We start from the raw sequence: 13885 nt of genomic DNA on the forward strand, positions 1-13885 counted from the left end.
CAAGTCCATCTTTGGAGCTAGAAGAGATTGGCTCTGCCAGACATGAAGGAAGCTTCTGACAGTTCCTCACAGAAGCCACCCCTGTAGCCCCCCCCCCCCCCCCCCATCCCTGCTACCAAAGCTTGGCCATGCTGTCATCAGTTAACTCCTTTTTTTCCATATGCCTTAGCATAGTTTTCAGGAGAATCTGCTCCATGATCTTTCTGGGCACAAAGGTGAAACTGACTGGCCTTTAGTTCCCTGGGTCTTCCTTATTTCCATGCATTGGGTTTGCAGTGCAAAGTTTTGGTAGCAGGGGAGTGGCTACAGGGGTGCTTTTGGTGAAAAGTTGCTGGAAGCTTACATTATGTGATGTAGTTCATTTGGAAGGAGGGGGGCTCCCCAGGGAGTCCCCGGAAAGCCCCCTAATCTGAGTGTTGGCTGGCAGCAGCAGGCAGGCAAGGAGACTCCACACAGCTTTTGAGGGTGCTGATTAGATGAGGGTTTATTGGGGGCCCTACCCCTGGGAGCAGCATGGTTACTGAGGGGAAAGGGGAAAGGGGGAGGGAGGGGGAGAGGGAGAGCCTAGGGGAGGGAAGGGCCAAGAGAGGAGGAGAAGGGCTAAGAGGGAAGAAAGGCTAAGAGAGCAACTGGTCTCGCTCACGTGGTTTAAGAGGCAGATTGAAAATGGGCGCGGAATCAGACTTGGGCCAATGGGATTACAGATACATGATGGTTCAGGGCAGGACCACAGGCTTAGAATATACCATACATTTTGGAGGGGTGAGACAGAGCATGTTATTTAAATAAAATGCAACATTACAATTATGTTTGCTGGAGTCAGTGCCAGCCAGCTCCAAGATGGACCTGCTAGTGGCTGCAGCTGAGTCAATCAGCCATGGTAGTAACACCTCTTTGATAATGTATTTAAGAAGGGGAAAAGTTATTGCACAGAAGCTTTTGCATCTAGCGAAGAGCAGAGTGAGACTATGATAGAGAAACAACTGCAGACACCAAGGTCATTGGAGAAGGAGAGGGAGGAGGTGCTTCAGGTACTGGAGTAGAGATTCTCCTGCAGCTCATGGTGAAGACCGTGGTGAGACATGCTGTCCCCCCGCAGCCTGTGCAGGTTAATGGCAAAACAGATCTTTACCTGTAGCCCATGGAGGACCCCACAACTGTACAGATGGATTCCTAAAGGAGGCTCTTACCCCACAGGAAGCCCGTGCTGAAGCAGGCTTCTGGTAGAAGCTGTAGGCCCATGGAGAGAAGATCTCATGCTAGACCAGGTTTGCTGGCAGGACTTGTGACCCCTTTGGAGACCTACGGTGGAGCAGTTTGTTCCTGAAGGACTGTACCTAACACCAAAGTCATCTGTAAAACTTTCTAACACAATTTGAAGCATTAGAAAGCAGGCATTCTTTATCAGTGCTGGACACACCGAAGGATCTCTCCTTGAATGATATGTGTGTGGTTAAACTTTACAATGGGTATTTATTCCATCATGATCATATATATTCATTACAACATACTTCCTAACTAATACATAAACATCACTTTTCCTATAACTAATTTGCATGCATGGACCTCCTACTGGAAGTCCTTTTATAGTCCTAGAGGGTCATGTAAAGGGGTCTCTGGTGGTCATATTCACCAAATGTGGGGCTTGAGACAACAGCAGTTTTATATTGTGTGGTATAACTATGGTAGATATTAAATGGCAAGCTCCTGTGTGGGATATTGAGTTTGTCAGCTGCACCACTTATCTTTTTATTCTGCTGAGTTTGGAAACATGTTAATACAAATAATATCTCTGTTTTGTCCTGGCATTGATGGCCTTGCTATTTTGTGGGTAGGATGAAGTTGAATTAAATTGAGATGGTCAGGTATTAAGGGAATTGGTAGCTGCAGTTGATTTGCTTTATTGCTAACTTTGTTGGTTGTTGGAATTTTTTTGGGGGGTAATTTAAATTTATTTAAATTCAACTTGGGCTAAGATGCCTGACCAAATAAGTGAAGCTATTAAAAAAAAAGGGTGGAGCTTCAAGTACTTTTGTTGAACTCTTCCTAGCCCTTTTTTGTTGGTTTTTTTTTTTTTTTTTTTTGCGTGTTGGCTTCTGTTGTAGTTTTCTTTCTCTAGTATATTTAAACAAGAAACATTGTCTATTATACATAAGTAGCTTCTGATTTTCAGATCCTTAGAAAATAATTCTTATGAACACTGAATTGTTGCACAGAACACATTGTTGCACTGAGATTTGCTTATAGGTTTTCTTTTGTGGAGTGTTGCACAAGTGATCCACAGTGCTTTACTTGTCTGCAAGATTAATGTATTCACACAGCAGTAAAGGATATTAACAGGTATAGACCTGTCTTTAGCATCAGGAATCAATATTTATTGCTTTTCAGATTGCATTGTTTGCCTTAATCTTAGAATCTGTTATTTCCCTGTATGCTTCTATGTGTAACATTTCTTTGTATTCAAATTCAAAAAGGTGTTCAGCTGGACCTGTGTTATGTTTTGTTAAGAATAGTTTTCAATGAAAGAAAAAAAAAGGTTTTCTGTGTTTGATGTTTGCTGGAGAGTAACTTTGAACTGACAGTGTCGCAGGGCAAAATAGATCCTTGTTTTGTTCATCTGTACTTTCATTACTAGCTTCATTGTAATGCTATTAAAGGCATTTTACTATTTGAGGCATATGAACTGAAAGCTACATGCATTCAAGTGGTCATATGGGAAGGGATTGCATGTTGCTCCCAATTACCTGGCAATCCTCTTCGTTAAGGTAATTGAGGCAGAGGTTGCCACAGCTTCCTTTAGTTTCCTGCCTTCCTCGTTATTTTGATATATTCTGCTTTTATGGCTCTATCCTGGTGCTTTTTGCTATGATGTCTGTGCTTCTTCCATCGAAAACTAATATTGATAGCAATAGCCTTAATTTCTCTTTCCTGCTTTGAAATTAAAAAAAACAACATATTTTCCTGGCTGTCCCCAGTAGTTATTTTGCTAAAGGATTCCTTTGGAATGCTTGGTCACTGTGTGGAACATTTTTGTGACAATTTTGTTAAAACTGTACTAAACTGGCTTTTCTGTTTCAGAAGATTGTCATTTTTTATTATGCAAGTGTATTATGTTCATTATTTGAGACAGCTGCATACAACCAAACTTAAAATCTAGGATGAATTCAAGGCAATATTGATCAGTTTTTCTAATTGCAGTATTTCTAGAGTGTGAGATATTGTTGATCATTATGATAATTTTAGCTATTTTTACATTCTTTCACAGCCTCATGACTTTGATGAATGCAGGTTCGATATCAGTGTAAACGACAGTGTTTGGTACCTCCGAGCTCAGGACCCAGACCACAGACAACAGTGGGTAGATGCAATAGAACAACACAAGGTATGTGTTTTTTCTGATTTCCTTTTTCAGTCCCTCATTAGATCTAGTGGTGTTTGCAGACTTGTAAGCTTCAATGTACTGTCATTAAAGTACTCAAGGTATTTCTGAAAGATAAAAGTTTTAAGATTGAAGCCATGATGTTAATTATTTTCCAAAGGAATTGATTTGCTTATCCTTCATATACAAGAGTTTAGAGAACTGTGAGCTAACAACTCAACTTTTCTTGAGCTCTAGCTTGAAAAAGCTTGCATTATGTTTGAGTGACTTTTTATTTGTTTCGGCTATCCTCTCTCACTGATTTTTGAATTGGTTGTTATTTAAAAGCCACAAATGTTAAACTTCTTAGTCATAGAGTCCATTCTCCTAGGTTTTTATTTGGTTTTTAGGCTCATCTCTTTGTTAACTTGACTGCTTTAACTGTATCTCATTACTGGCTTTTGTCACCTTGTCTTTTAAGGCCCTATTGTTCATCAGCATTTTCATTCAGTTTTCCTGGTCTATGCCTTATCATCTCTTCCAATGAACTCTTTTACTTGTGGCTTTTAATTTCCACTAATAGCAGCCACCCAGAAAATCTGCAATCATGAAGTCCTTTCTATTTTTCACAGCTTTTCCCACAGTTGCGTTTATGGGCCATGTCAACTTATGGGGTACTATTTTAAAGATGAGCTGTTCAAGAGCAAAGGTTCTCTTTATCTGTCTCTGAGATCATCTTCATCTCTGAGAACAGAGCTCTTCTCTTCCTGGGGCAAAGAGTCTTAACCACTCCTCTCTCTCTGTTAAACTTCTCATAGGATCACAGCTAACATCTGCTTGCTTTAGCTTTGCTCATACCTACAATTTGAACACTTCATCTCCCCATACTTTCGTGAGTTACAGGAAAAAAAAATCTGATGTATCAATTACATTCTTCTCCACAGCTTTATAAAAGGATTTCAGCCCCAAGATTAAAGCATCTCCTCATCCTTCCCATCTGGGACTTGACTCTTTCTTCACTGACCTTGGTGTCTTCATGTTGTTCCTCTACCTGTTGTCACTCTGTCCTTTTCTCTCACTGGAGGGAAGATTGAAGGTCTGAAAGTCTTATCAGTGCACTGAAAGAGTTAATCTCTCACCCAGGCTTGCAGATGGTCATGTGATTTCTGCCAGTCGGTGGTGGAGCTGTTTATGGTAGAGGATTTCTTCAGCAGCTGCTCTGGGGGAGGGAGGCTAGGATCTTAGTAGCCAGGCTAGAACATAGGAGGAGAATGCTGGAGGGCGATGGCTTCCCCTCCCCATGCCCAGCGGTTGTGGATGAACCTCAACGGCAGCAGAATCTTGGCAGAGCCGGCCCAGCCCGGTGCTGCACCCAGGGCCCGGCGCACCCCAGCTCGGCCTGGGCTGGCGGTGGGGCAGGGCTTAGTAGTGGCAAGATGTTAGAAGCTGCAGCCGTGGCCCGGCTTGGCCTTGGCCCTATGGCCTCCCCTCCCCCTGCCCAGCAGCTGATGGGGCCTAGCCCTGAAATAAATGGGCAGGAGATCTTTCTCCTTTTTAATGCCTTTATTAAGAAGAATCAGCTCAGGTGGGGAGAAATCAACGGGTCGCGCCCACGCCGCCGTTGCTCCCAGGCGTGGCACGGAGAAGGAGGGTGATGCAGCTTTGTCCACTGGTCTGCAGACAGAGCTGGGGATTCCGTCCTCACGGGAGAGTCGCAGATTCCTGGCTTTTTTGTCTAACACCCCGGGGTGTCTCTTTAATCAACATCTTTTCAGGTTAGGGTGAGAAGCAAAAAGGATCCAAGCAGGTACGGGACTACGCTGCCATCCTTAGATGTCACTTAGGTCACTTGTTGGCTCGTAATTTTAGGGGTTTTTCCTGGGAAAACTGTAAAAATTCGGGGCGTAATGCATTTCTCATCTGCATACTGGCTCTGATGTCACTGCTATTTTCCTCATACTTGGAGGGTCTGTCTGGTGTCCCTCCCTGGCAAGCAGCCAGCATCAGGGGGACAATGGTTAATCACCAGCCATTAACAGGTAATTGAAGAACTTTTCTTTGGCAGTGAAACTGACTTACAACAACTGGTCTGACTTGTTTTTAACTCTGCAGCCTTAAAAAAATAGATAGCTTTCTATTCATAACAAGCCCCACAGCAGAGCCAGACAGCCTGGCCCAGCCAAGATGGGGTGGCCGGGCCAGCCTTGTTACCTGCTCTCAGGACAGAAGAGAAAGAGAATTCCCGGGATTTTTCATTTTTAGCATGTGTGTCCACAGAGGTGTGTACAGCTTTCTAGTGGTTTAACAAAGTGCCAATATTCAAAACGACTCACTGACTGGTTTTATCAGGCACAGAGGAAGCTGTCAGCAGCTCCTTTCAAAAGAAACTCACTTCTGTGGTGGCTCCAATAATAAAACAAGCACAGGGGGGAAAGCGGTGGAATTCTTTCAGTGGCTGTATTCAAAACACAGATAACTCACTTGTCTTTTCCAGCTCTCTTGGCTTTTTTTCTCCAGAGAGCGAGATGGAGTTTTTCTTTGCTTTTTAGATAGTTTTTTAGTTAGCTGAGGCAAGGAGTTTTTCCTGGGACTGTGGCTTATTCTTCTTCTGGAACTGTTCAGCTTATCTCTGGTCTGAAACACCAGAGGGCCCCCCCACACCGGCCTGGAGGCCAACTCTGGACCCCAGAGAGAGCTGAGCCACACCTACAAAAAGGACTGAATCGACAAGCTCTTCTCTGCGGAGAGAGATTTTATTCTTTAATATTATTCATTCTTTCTTATGCCTGTGAGCACCCTGCTTGTGAAATAAACAGTTTTTTCACTTTCCTCCAAGGAAAATTCTTTCCAAACCTGGGTGGCGGAGGGGTTGCTGAAACTTGCCTTCTATTAGAGGACATGTTCATTGCAGGACATCTCCTCCCAATTTGTCTCAAACCAAGACAGGGACGAATATTAATATACATAAAAATGAACAAATGGCCTCTTATTAACAAACAGAATGCCAACAAGCAGGGGGAAAAAAAGTAAATAACTGCTAGATATCAAACTGCTAAATCCCACAACCCCACTGGAACAAAGAAAGACCCAAAATGCTAGAAATACCCGTTCCCGATACAGGGCCTAGCAGGGACAGCCTTGGGCTTTGCAGGACAAAAGGGACACGAAGGCATCACATCCCCCTCGGGAAGGCAGGAGTCTCATGAAGCAGTTCCAGCAGCAGCTGAAGAAGCTTCCCTGCTCCCAAAGCACAGGAGACCAGGCATGGCAGGTGAAGCAGCTGGGCTGGAGCCACTCAGCATTTCTTCTCCCTGGCTCTTCATGGTCGGACAGCTACTCGGGCTGGAGCAGGGCCACTCTGCCCCACTTTTGTCAACACAATGTCCCCGGGTTTGGACAGGCAGATGTGGAATTCTCCCTTAAGGCAGCTCAAAGACTGCTACCCAGTCCAAAAAAACATGAAAAGGAAAGAAAAGAAAAGCCTTTCCCTGAACAAAGACCGAGCAGCCAGTGGTGCAAATACCACACTGTGAAAAAAGCTGCAGAAAACCTGTGCAGGAAAATTTTAAAAATGCCCACACATAGGAATACCCCCCCCCCACCCCAAGGTCCCCAGCTGCCAGGTCTTAAAGATACAGTAACAATTTTTGAGGTCGCAGATTGATATGGAATACAATGTCATTATGAAGCAACTCAGGACAAAAGGAAATTACATTAATTAAGCAGGACTTTACCCTCATGAACTCATGATGGCTGTAACCAATGACTGCATTGTCTCTCAAGTGCTTTTGAATAAGTGCCAGAATAACCTTCTCCATAATTTTGCTAGGCACTGAAGTGAGACTGACAGGCCTATACTTACCAGGGTCATCTCTCTTGTCTTTGAAAATTGGGACAATGTTACCTAGCGTCCAGTCAACTGGGACCTCTACAGATTCCCAAGACATTTGAAAATCACTGAAACAGGTTTTACAATTATATGATGCCAAGCTGCTGTCCGAGTTTTTTCTCTACTCCCCCAAGCTGGGGAGGAGTCTGCACCGGCTGAACTGTGGCACAGCAGCTGACAGCCGGGGGGGCACTGCCCAGATGCACCGGGGGCGTCCGGGGAGCGCCTCAGCAGGAGGCAGCAGTGATCAGCAGGAAGGCGAAGTAAGAAAAGAGGGACTCGTCTCGGGGGCAAAGTCCAGAGTTTAATGCCAGGGGAGCCAGCCGAGTCGAGACCACGAGGTGGGGGTACAGCCGATTATAAAGGGGGTGGAACATACAACACATCAACCAATGAGGGAGAACTTGGGAGGGAACAAACTCGTGAGAAACATGCCGGCTAGCCAATAGGGAATGTGACAGGGAGGGACTCTTGTTCCTGATCCAATCACCCACCAAAGAGGGGAGAACTTTCTGGAAAGAGGGAAGGGGACAGTGGGTGATGGACAGGAACTCAGGGAGGGATTGACAGAGAGTAACCAGGGGAACAGGGGTGGAGACAATAAACTGACACTCTCAAAAGGAGGGGTTGCCAGGGGAGGAAGGGGGGGGGGGGGGGGAAATCCCAGGACCGAACCATTATAACTTTAGGGGGAAACAGAACAAACCAAATGAACCCTGCACCACAACAATATGAGCCAGATCTTTGAGCATTCTTGTATGAACCCCATCAGGACCCATAGACTTACAGGGATCCAGCTGGAGCAGCAAATCCTGCACAGTTTCACTATTGACTGGGAGTTTGCCATTCTCACAGCCCTGGTCCTCCAACTCAAGGCTCTGGGGGTCCCAGAGGACATCATTGGTATTGACAAGAGAGGTGAAGAAAGCAGCAAATGTCTCTGCTTTGTCTGTGTGCCTGTTTGTGAGGTGACTGAATTCATCAAGCCACAGACCAATGTTATCTTTGATTGTCCTTTTGCCATTAACATTAAAAAGCCCTTTTTGCTGTTCTTCACAGTGTTGGCCATCTTGAACCCTAATGGTGCTTTGTCCACACAAATTTTCTCCCTACAGTGGCGAGCAGCATCTCTGTAGTCCTCCCATGTCGCCTGTCCTTGTTTCCAATGTCCGTACACTTTCCTTTTCCACTTAAGTTCTAGGATGAGATCCCTGCTCAGCCAAGCTGGCCTTTTGCCTTGCTTGCTTGACTTATGACACTTTTGAATTTCCTGCTCCTGTGATCTTAAAAGATGGCTCTTAAAAAGTGACGAGCAGTGATGGACCCCAGAACCTTCAAAAACATTTTCCCAGGGAAGCTTACTAACTGGGTTCCTGAGTAGCACAAAAATTAGATTCTGTAGTCCTACAGAGGATCTTCCAGATTTTGAATAGAATGTGGCATTATTTTCTAGGTCTTATAAACTACCCTGTATTGCAACAGCACTATTTTTTTTTTAATTCAGCTTGAAAGCCACTAAATCTGATTCATGTCTAGAACTATCTGCAGATTGTTATCTGTCCTGTACTTATGCAGTACAATATTTCCTATAACCAAATCAACCTTAAACATAATTTTCCCCTGATGTACACATGTTAAATTTTTGGTGGTCTTCCATTAAGTTTCGTCTTTCTAGCTCTGCTGTCTTGGATTTTGTTTTCTTTCCATAAATAATTCTTTGTGCTGCCTGGGTTTGGTTCAGTTTATTTAGTGATTGTGCTCATTGATCTATTTCTTTCTAAAGAATGGTCAGAATGGAGACCAGCTGGCTGAGGAAAGGCTAGATCATTTAGTGCTAACTTGGTTATTAGCTGAGCTTTCTTGTTTTTCTGTTGGGAGCTGCTTATCAGTCTGAAGTGGTATACATATGTGGATTTAAGATAATTTTAAATTTTTGTGTCCATGAAAGCTGGAGTCTCCTTCATCTAGTCAGAACATTAACAGATAGTCTTTATAATCTCAGTAGAGGTCTTAAACTATAATTTTAAACCCCTCTCCCCAAATCGTAGTGAACTTAAGATACTTTATTGCTATCTTTCCCTTGAATTAGCTAAATTTATTAATTGACTGAAGCTTCAAATGTATTTAAAGTAACTTTTTGATCACCATATAGCCAGATTGGTAACCCAGGCTGTTCTGAAATGTCTAAAGAATGCCTGAAAATTACATGCCAAAATGCAAATAAGCAGAGCATTGCTTTGTGGGTGCAGTACCACAGGGACATACACAAAAACAACACAAAAGAAACCACATACAACTGAAAAAAACCACAACACCCCCCCCAACAACAAAAAACACTTTGAAAAGCACTAACTCAGTATCATATAGCATGAAAAGCTTGTGACACTACTGCTAAACTGTTAAGAGTATGTCAATCAATATATTTGTAATGCTATTTAATGAAAGGCAATGTATATGGTTGAAGTAAACTCGGTACCAAGTCTAATGCTGAGTCTTGAGGGGACTGGAACTGAGATACCAGACTCAACACACATTTGGCCATGCAGTAGATAATGGGTCTCATTTCTATAAACAAGTGGGATTCTAGTAGTAAACTTAAAGGTGTTATTAATTCACTTTATAACAACAACTGTGGTAGATCATTTGAATACTTTTATTTCATAGAAATAAAGGGAATGTCAGTGCTTGTAACTGACAGAATGAGACATGATGAAACAAAGGGCTAAGCCAAAAAGCTTAAAATTCAACAACTTAGGAGTTGTTGAATTAACATCTCTAATAACGATTCTGGCCAGAAATCAGAGAAAAACGATCATTTATTTGCCAAGAATGTCCAACAAAGCAAAGACTTCCAAGGGTTTATATACACTCCAACTTTTACCCCCTCCTACTATATTTCATCAGATACAGGTCTATCACGTTTCTGCTTGCTGTTCTTCTGTGAAGCAATACTGCCATCTAGCGTCCGTTTCTGGTAATTTTTAAGGAGGGGTGTGAAGACGTGTCTCCTTTTTCTTCATCACCTTTGTCATGCCGCCTTCCAGATGACCTTTCAAGCCTCAGGCATGCACCTTTCCTTCTTATGGTGTCCCATTTATTTTGTTATTGTTCTAATTGTTTACTTCAACATCTAATCTGTCTCTAGTTATAAAATAACTCTGAGGCTCCTCTAGTCAAAACAATACCTTTTGATTGAAGCTTCTGGGGTGTAGCAATCTCCCTTAGTACAGGTGCAGTACATTTATCAGTCTAAGCTTGGGTTACTCCCTGTTCTTTCCCATAACGTCTTAATTTATTAAAACAAAGTTAACCACTGATTAAAACTAAAAGCAGCTAAAATAGCAGAATTGTAGAAACTAAAATAACAAAGTTGCAAAAACATAGATTTCTTAACTAATCTCAATACTGTTCCTTACAAAATTCAAAATTACTGAATTTCTTGGCTAAATACGATATATTTTTCTTTCACGTTAGCTCTAGAAATCAAGCTCTCTGTGGCAGTGGCAACACATTTTTGCACAGTCTTCCTGAAAACAGTATTTTTTGTTGAGACATCTGTGCTAAGCTTGAGTTTAGTGGTAAATGCCTCTTCAAATCAGGGTAAGTGCTGCTCTTTATATCAAGAACAGAAAGTACAGAGCTGCAATGTGGAGGTAGTGAGTGGTTAAATGGTAAAAGTTGACAGTTACCAAATAGATCTGCATTCTGCTTACTTGGAAGCATTACTCATCAGCTTGAACTAAACTGTGCATTAACAGTTTAATAGAAAAATCTCAGATACTCTTCCTCATCTACCAAATGAAGTGTCTTTTTTTCCCCCATTTCTAAAAGACTTAGTAAGGGGTGGGTTTGCTTCAGTGAGCTTTCATTAGAGTGAAACTCATTGAGTTGATTTTAACAGAACAGAGTTACACCCTAGCCAAAGGGCGTATGTGCTGCCCAGCCATGATATATAGTCAGTAACATTCAACACAGGTAATGCTGTTCAAAGTCCTTCCTGGCTTTTTTGTTCTTTTGTCACACCCCTCCCAATGTCCCTCCCAAAAAAGAGAATAACTGCAGGAGCTAACATGACTCTAAAGAGCTATGGGAGACTTTGAAAAGGGGAATTCTTTTAAAAACAGAACAATAAGACTTGGGACATCTCTTGCATATTTAATTCAATGTCTGCTTGCCTTTATTGGAAGCTTTGAGGGTATCATCCTAATATAATTTCTATTGTAAAAGAATACAAATATTTTTTTTCTCTCTGAAAACAAAGCATGAAAGTATGCTTTTGCTGTCTCTTTAGTGTCATCTAGGTGAATGGACTTACTGCAGAGTAATCAAAATCTAGTGTCTTGAACATATGTTTTAAATGGGAGAGGAGGAAGAAAGGTTTAATATTTAAATGTCAGAGATATTTATTGTTATGAACATGAGCATTAGAACATATTGGTGTTTGGGAGGAGGGGACTAGGGAAAGAGTTGTTCATCTTTCTTCCCCCTGGTAATCTGAAATAACTTGTATTACCTTAAAATTGCTGGTTTGAGTAAGCAAGTATAGATGGGGCTGCTCAGCTGATATGTAATACTTGCACTGATATGTCTTTTTTATTTTAGGAACTCTTAAAACATATGATATTGCTCATAATTTAATGTTACTAATTTTTCTAAGTGCCCTTATTACTGGACATTGTATATTTCCTGAGAGAAGACTTCAGGGCAAAGCCAGTGAATTGGCACTTTCTACTGACTACATAAATATATGTTGCAGCAAACCTTAATGCTGTTGAAGGTGCTTTAAGCTTTTTGAGGGGAGAGCTGCACTATATGCATATCTTTTTCCTTTCTGTATCTGAGACTAGGTGTTATATCTAAATACTTAAGATAATTTTTCTATTTAGCATTTTGTTTTTATCATGTTAGACTTGTTCTTGACCTACAGACTAATATGAGAATTATAGAATCAGGTAGGTCTAGTCTTTGTAAACCGATTTATGCTTTCATTTAACTTTTTTAAATGTTGGTACATCCATTGTGTTTTATATATTTGACCAGACTGAGCTTCATTTCTAAACAAACATCATTTTGACACAAATAGAAAGGACTGTTTTTATGAAACCTCAACCTTGGCCAACTTTAGGAATTTGAGGTTATATCAGGAACATGACAAAAAAGATGCATGTTCCCTAAGGTTCAGTACTAGTGCCAGTTCTGTTTAATATATTGAATGATTATCTAGATGAGGGGATCAAGTGAACCCTCAGTAAGTTTGCAGTAACACCAAGTGTAGTGGGAATGTTGATCTGCTGAAGGGTATGAAGGGTCTACAGAGGGATCGGGACAGGCTATATTGATGGGCCAAGGCAAATTTTCTGGGATTCAACAAGGTGAATTGCTGGGTCCTGCACTCAGGTCACAACAACCCCCTGTAATGCCACAGACTTGGGGAAAAATGTCCAGAAGGCTGACTGGTGGGAAAGGACCTTGGGGTGTTGGTTGACAGTCAGGTTAACATGAGCCAGTGTGTGCCCAGTTGGCCAAGAAGGCCAATGACATCTTGGCCTGTATCAGCAATAGTGTGGTGAGTGGGACCAGGGAAGTGATTGTCTCCCTGTACTCAGCACTGGTGAGGCCACACCTCAAATGCTGTGTTCACTTCTGGGTCCCTCACGACAATAAGAACATTGAGGTGCTGGAGTGAGTCCAGAGAAGGGCAATGAAGCTGGTGAAAGGACAAGAGAACAAGTCTTAAGAGAGAACAAGTCTTATGATAAACATCTGAGGGAACTGGAATTGTACAGTCTGGAGATAAGGAGGCTGAGGGGAGACCTTATCAGTCTCTGCAACTACATAAAAGGACATTTTTGCAAGGGGTAGGGTCGGTCTCTTCTTCCAGATAACAAGTGACAGCACAAGAGGAAAGGGCCTCAAGTTGCACCAGGGGATGTTTAGATTGGATATTAGGAAAATTTTCTTCACTGAAAGGATGGTCAGGCATTTGAACAGGCTGCCCGGGGAAGTGGTGGAATTGCCATCCCTGGAAGTGTTCAAAAAATGTGTGGATGTGGCACTTGGGGACATGGTTTAGTGATGAAGATGGATGGTAGTGTTATGTTAACAGTTGGACTTGATGGTCTTAGAGGTCTTTTCCAACCTTAAGGATTCTATGTCCTGGCGATTTCCTTATTTCATATAACCTTTTTTGTTCAACTCTAATTGGTGCAGTCTTCCTTGGTGTTTGGGGAGTTTTAAGGGAAGTGGGTGTTGAGACCTGATAAAAACAAGGACTACAGCAGGAAGTGGGAAGAATTAAGAATATGTCTTGAAAGCCAAGAAAAATGCATTAGATTTAATGAGGTGTGAGATGCAAACAAGTACTGTTGAAAGCAAAGATCTTTTCTGTCCCCTTTTCCCCCCTAAATTATTCTTGTGAAAATGCAGTTTAAACTGAATGATGTGTTCTAATAATTTTTCTTAGGGTGTAAGATCAGTTTTTCTTAAATCCTGTCAGATATAATATGGACTTTTTGGTCTTTGACAATTCTGACTTTATGCTTCAGTGCTTGCTACATATTGCATACTCTGGGATATGCTAAGCATTTAATGGATTTCTATTCTCATGGCTAGATGAATATCTGAGGATTGAGTAGAGA

General features: G+C 42.0%; 1 protein-coding gene across 8 annotated transcripts in view; it reads left to right on the forward strand.

Annotated features, from left to right (window-relative positions):
• LOC135289145 (ceramide transfer protein-like) overlaps positions 1–13885 on the forward strand; it is a 179271-nt gene that overhangs the window by 99453 nt on the left and 65933 nt on the right. For all 8 annotated transcript variants that reach the window (XR_010351942.1, XM_064402545.1, XM_064402548.1 and 5 more), the window contains one exon: positions 3266–3382. Coding sequence is in view for 7 of the 8 variants with exons in the window: in XM_064402545.1 (XP_064258615.1) it covers positions 3266–3382 (117 nt within the window). In the remaining variant the exon portion in view is untranslated. The remainder of the gene's footprint in view (positions 1–3265; positions 3383–13885) is intronic.

Source organism: Passer domesticus, chromosome W (genome assembly GCF_036417665.1).
Source record: "Passer domesticus isolate bPasDom1 chromosome W, bPasDom1.hap1, whole genome shotgun sequence".
In the NCBI taxonomy this organism is placed as follows: domain Eukaryota; kingdom Metazoa; phylum Chordata; class Aves; order Passeriformes; family Passeridae; genus Passer; species Passer domesticus.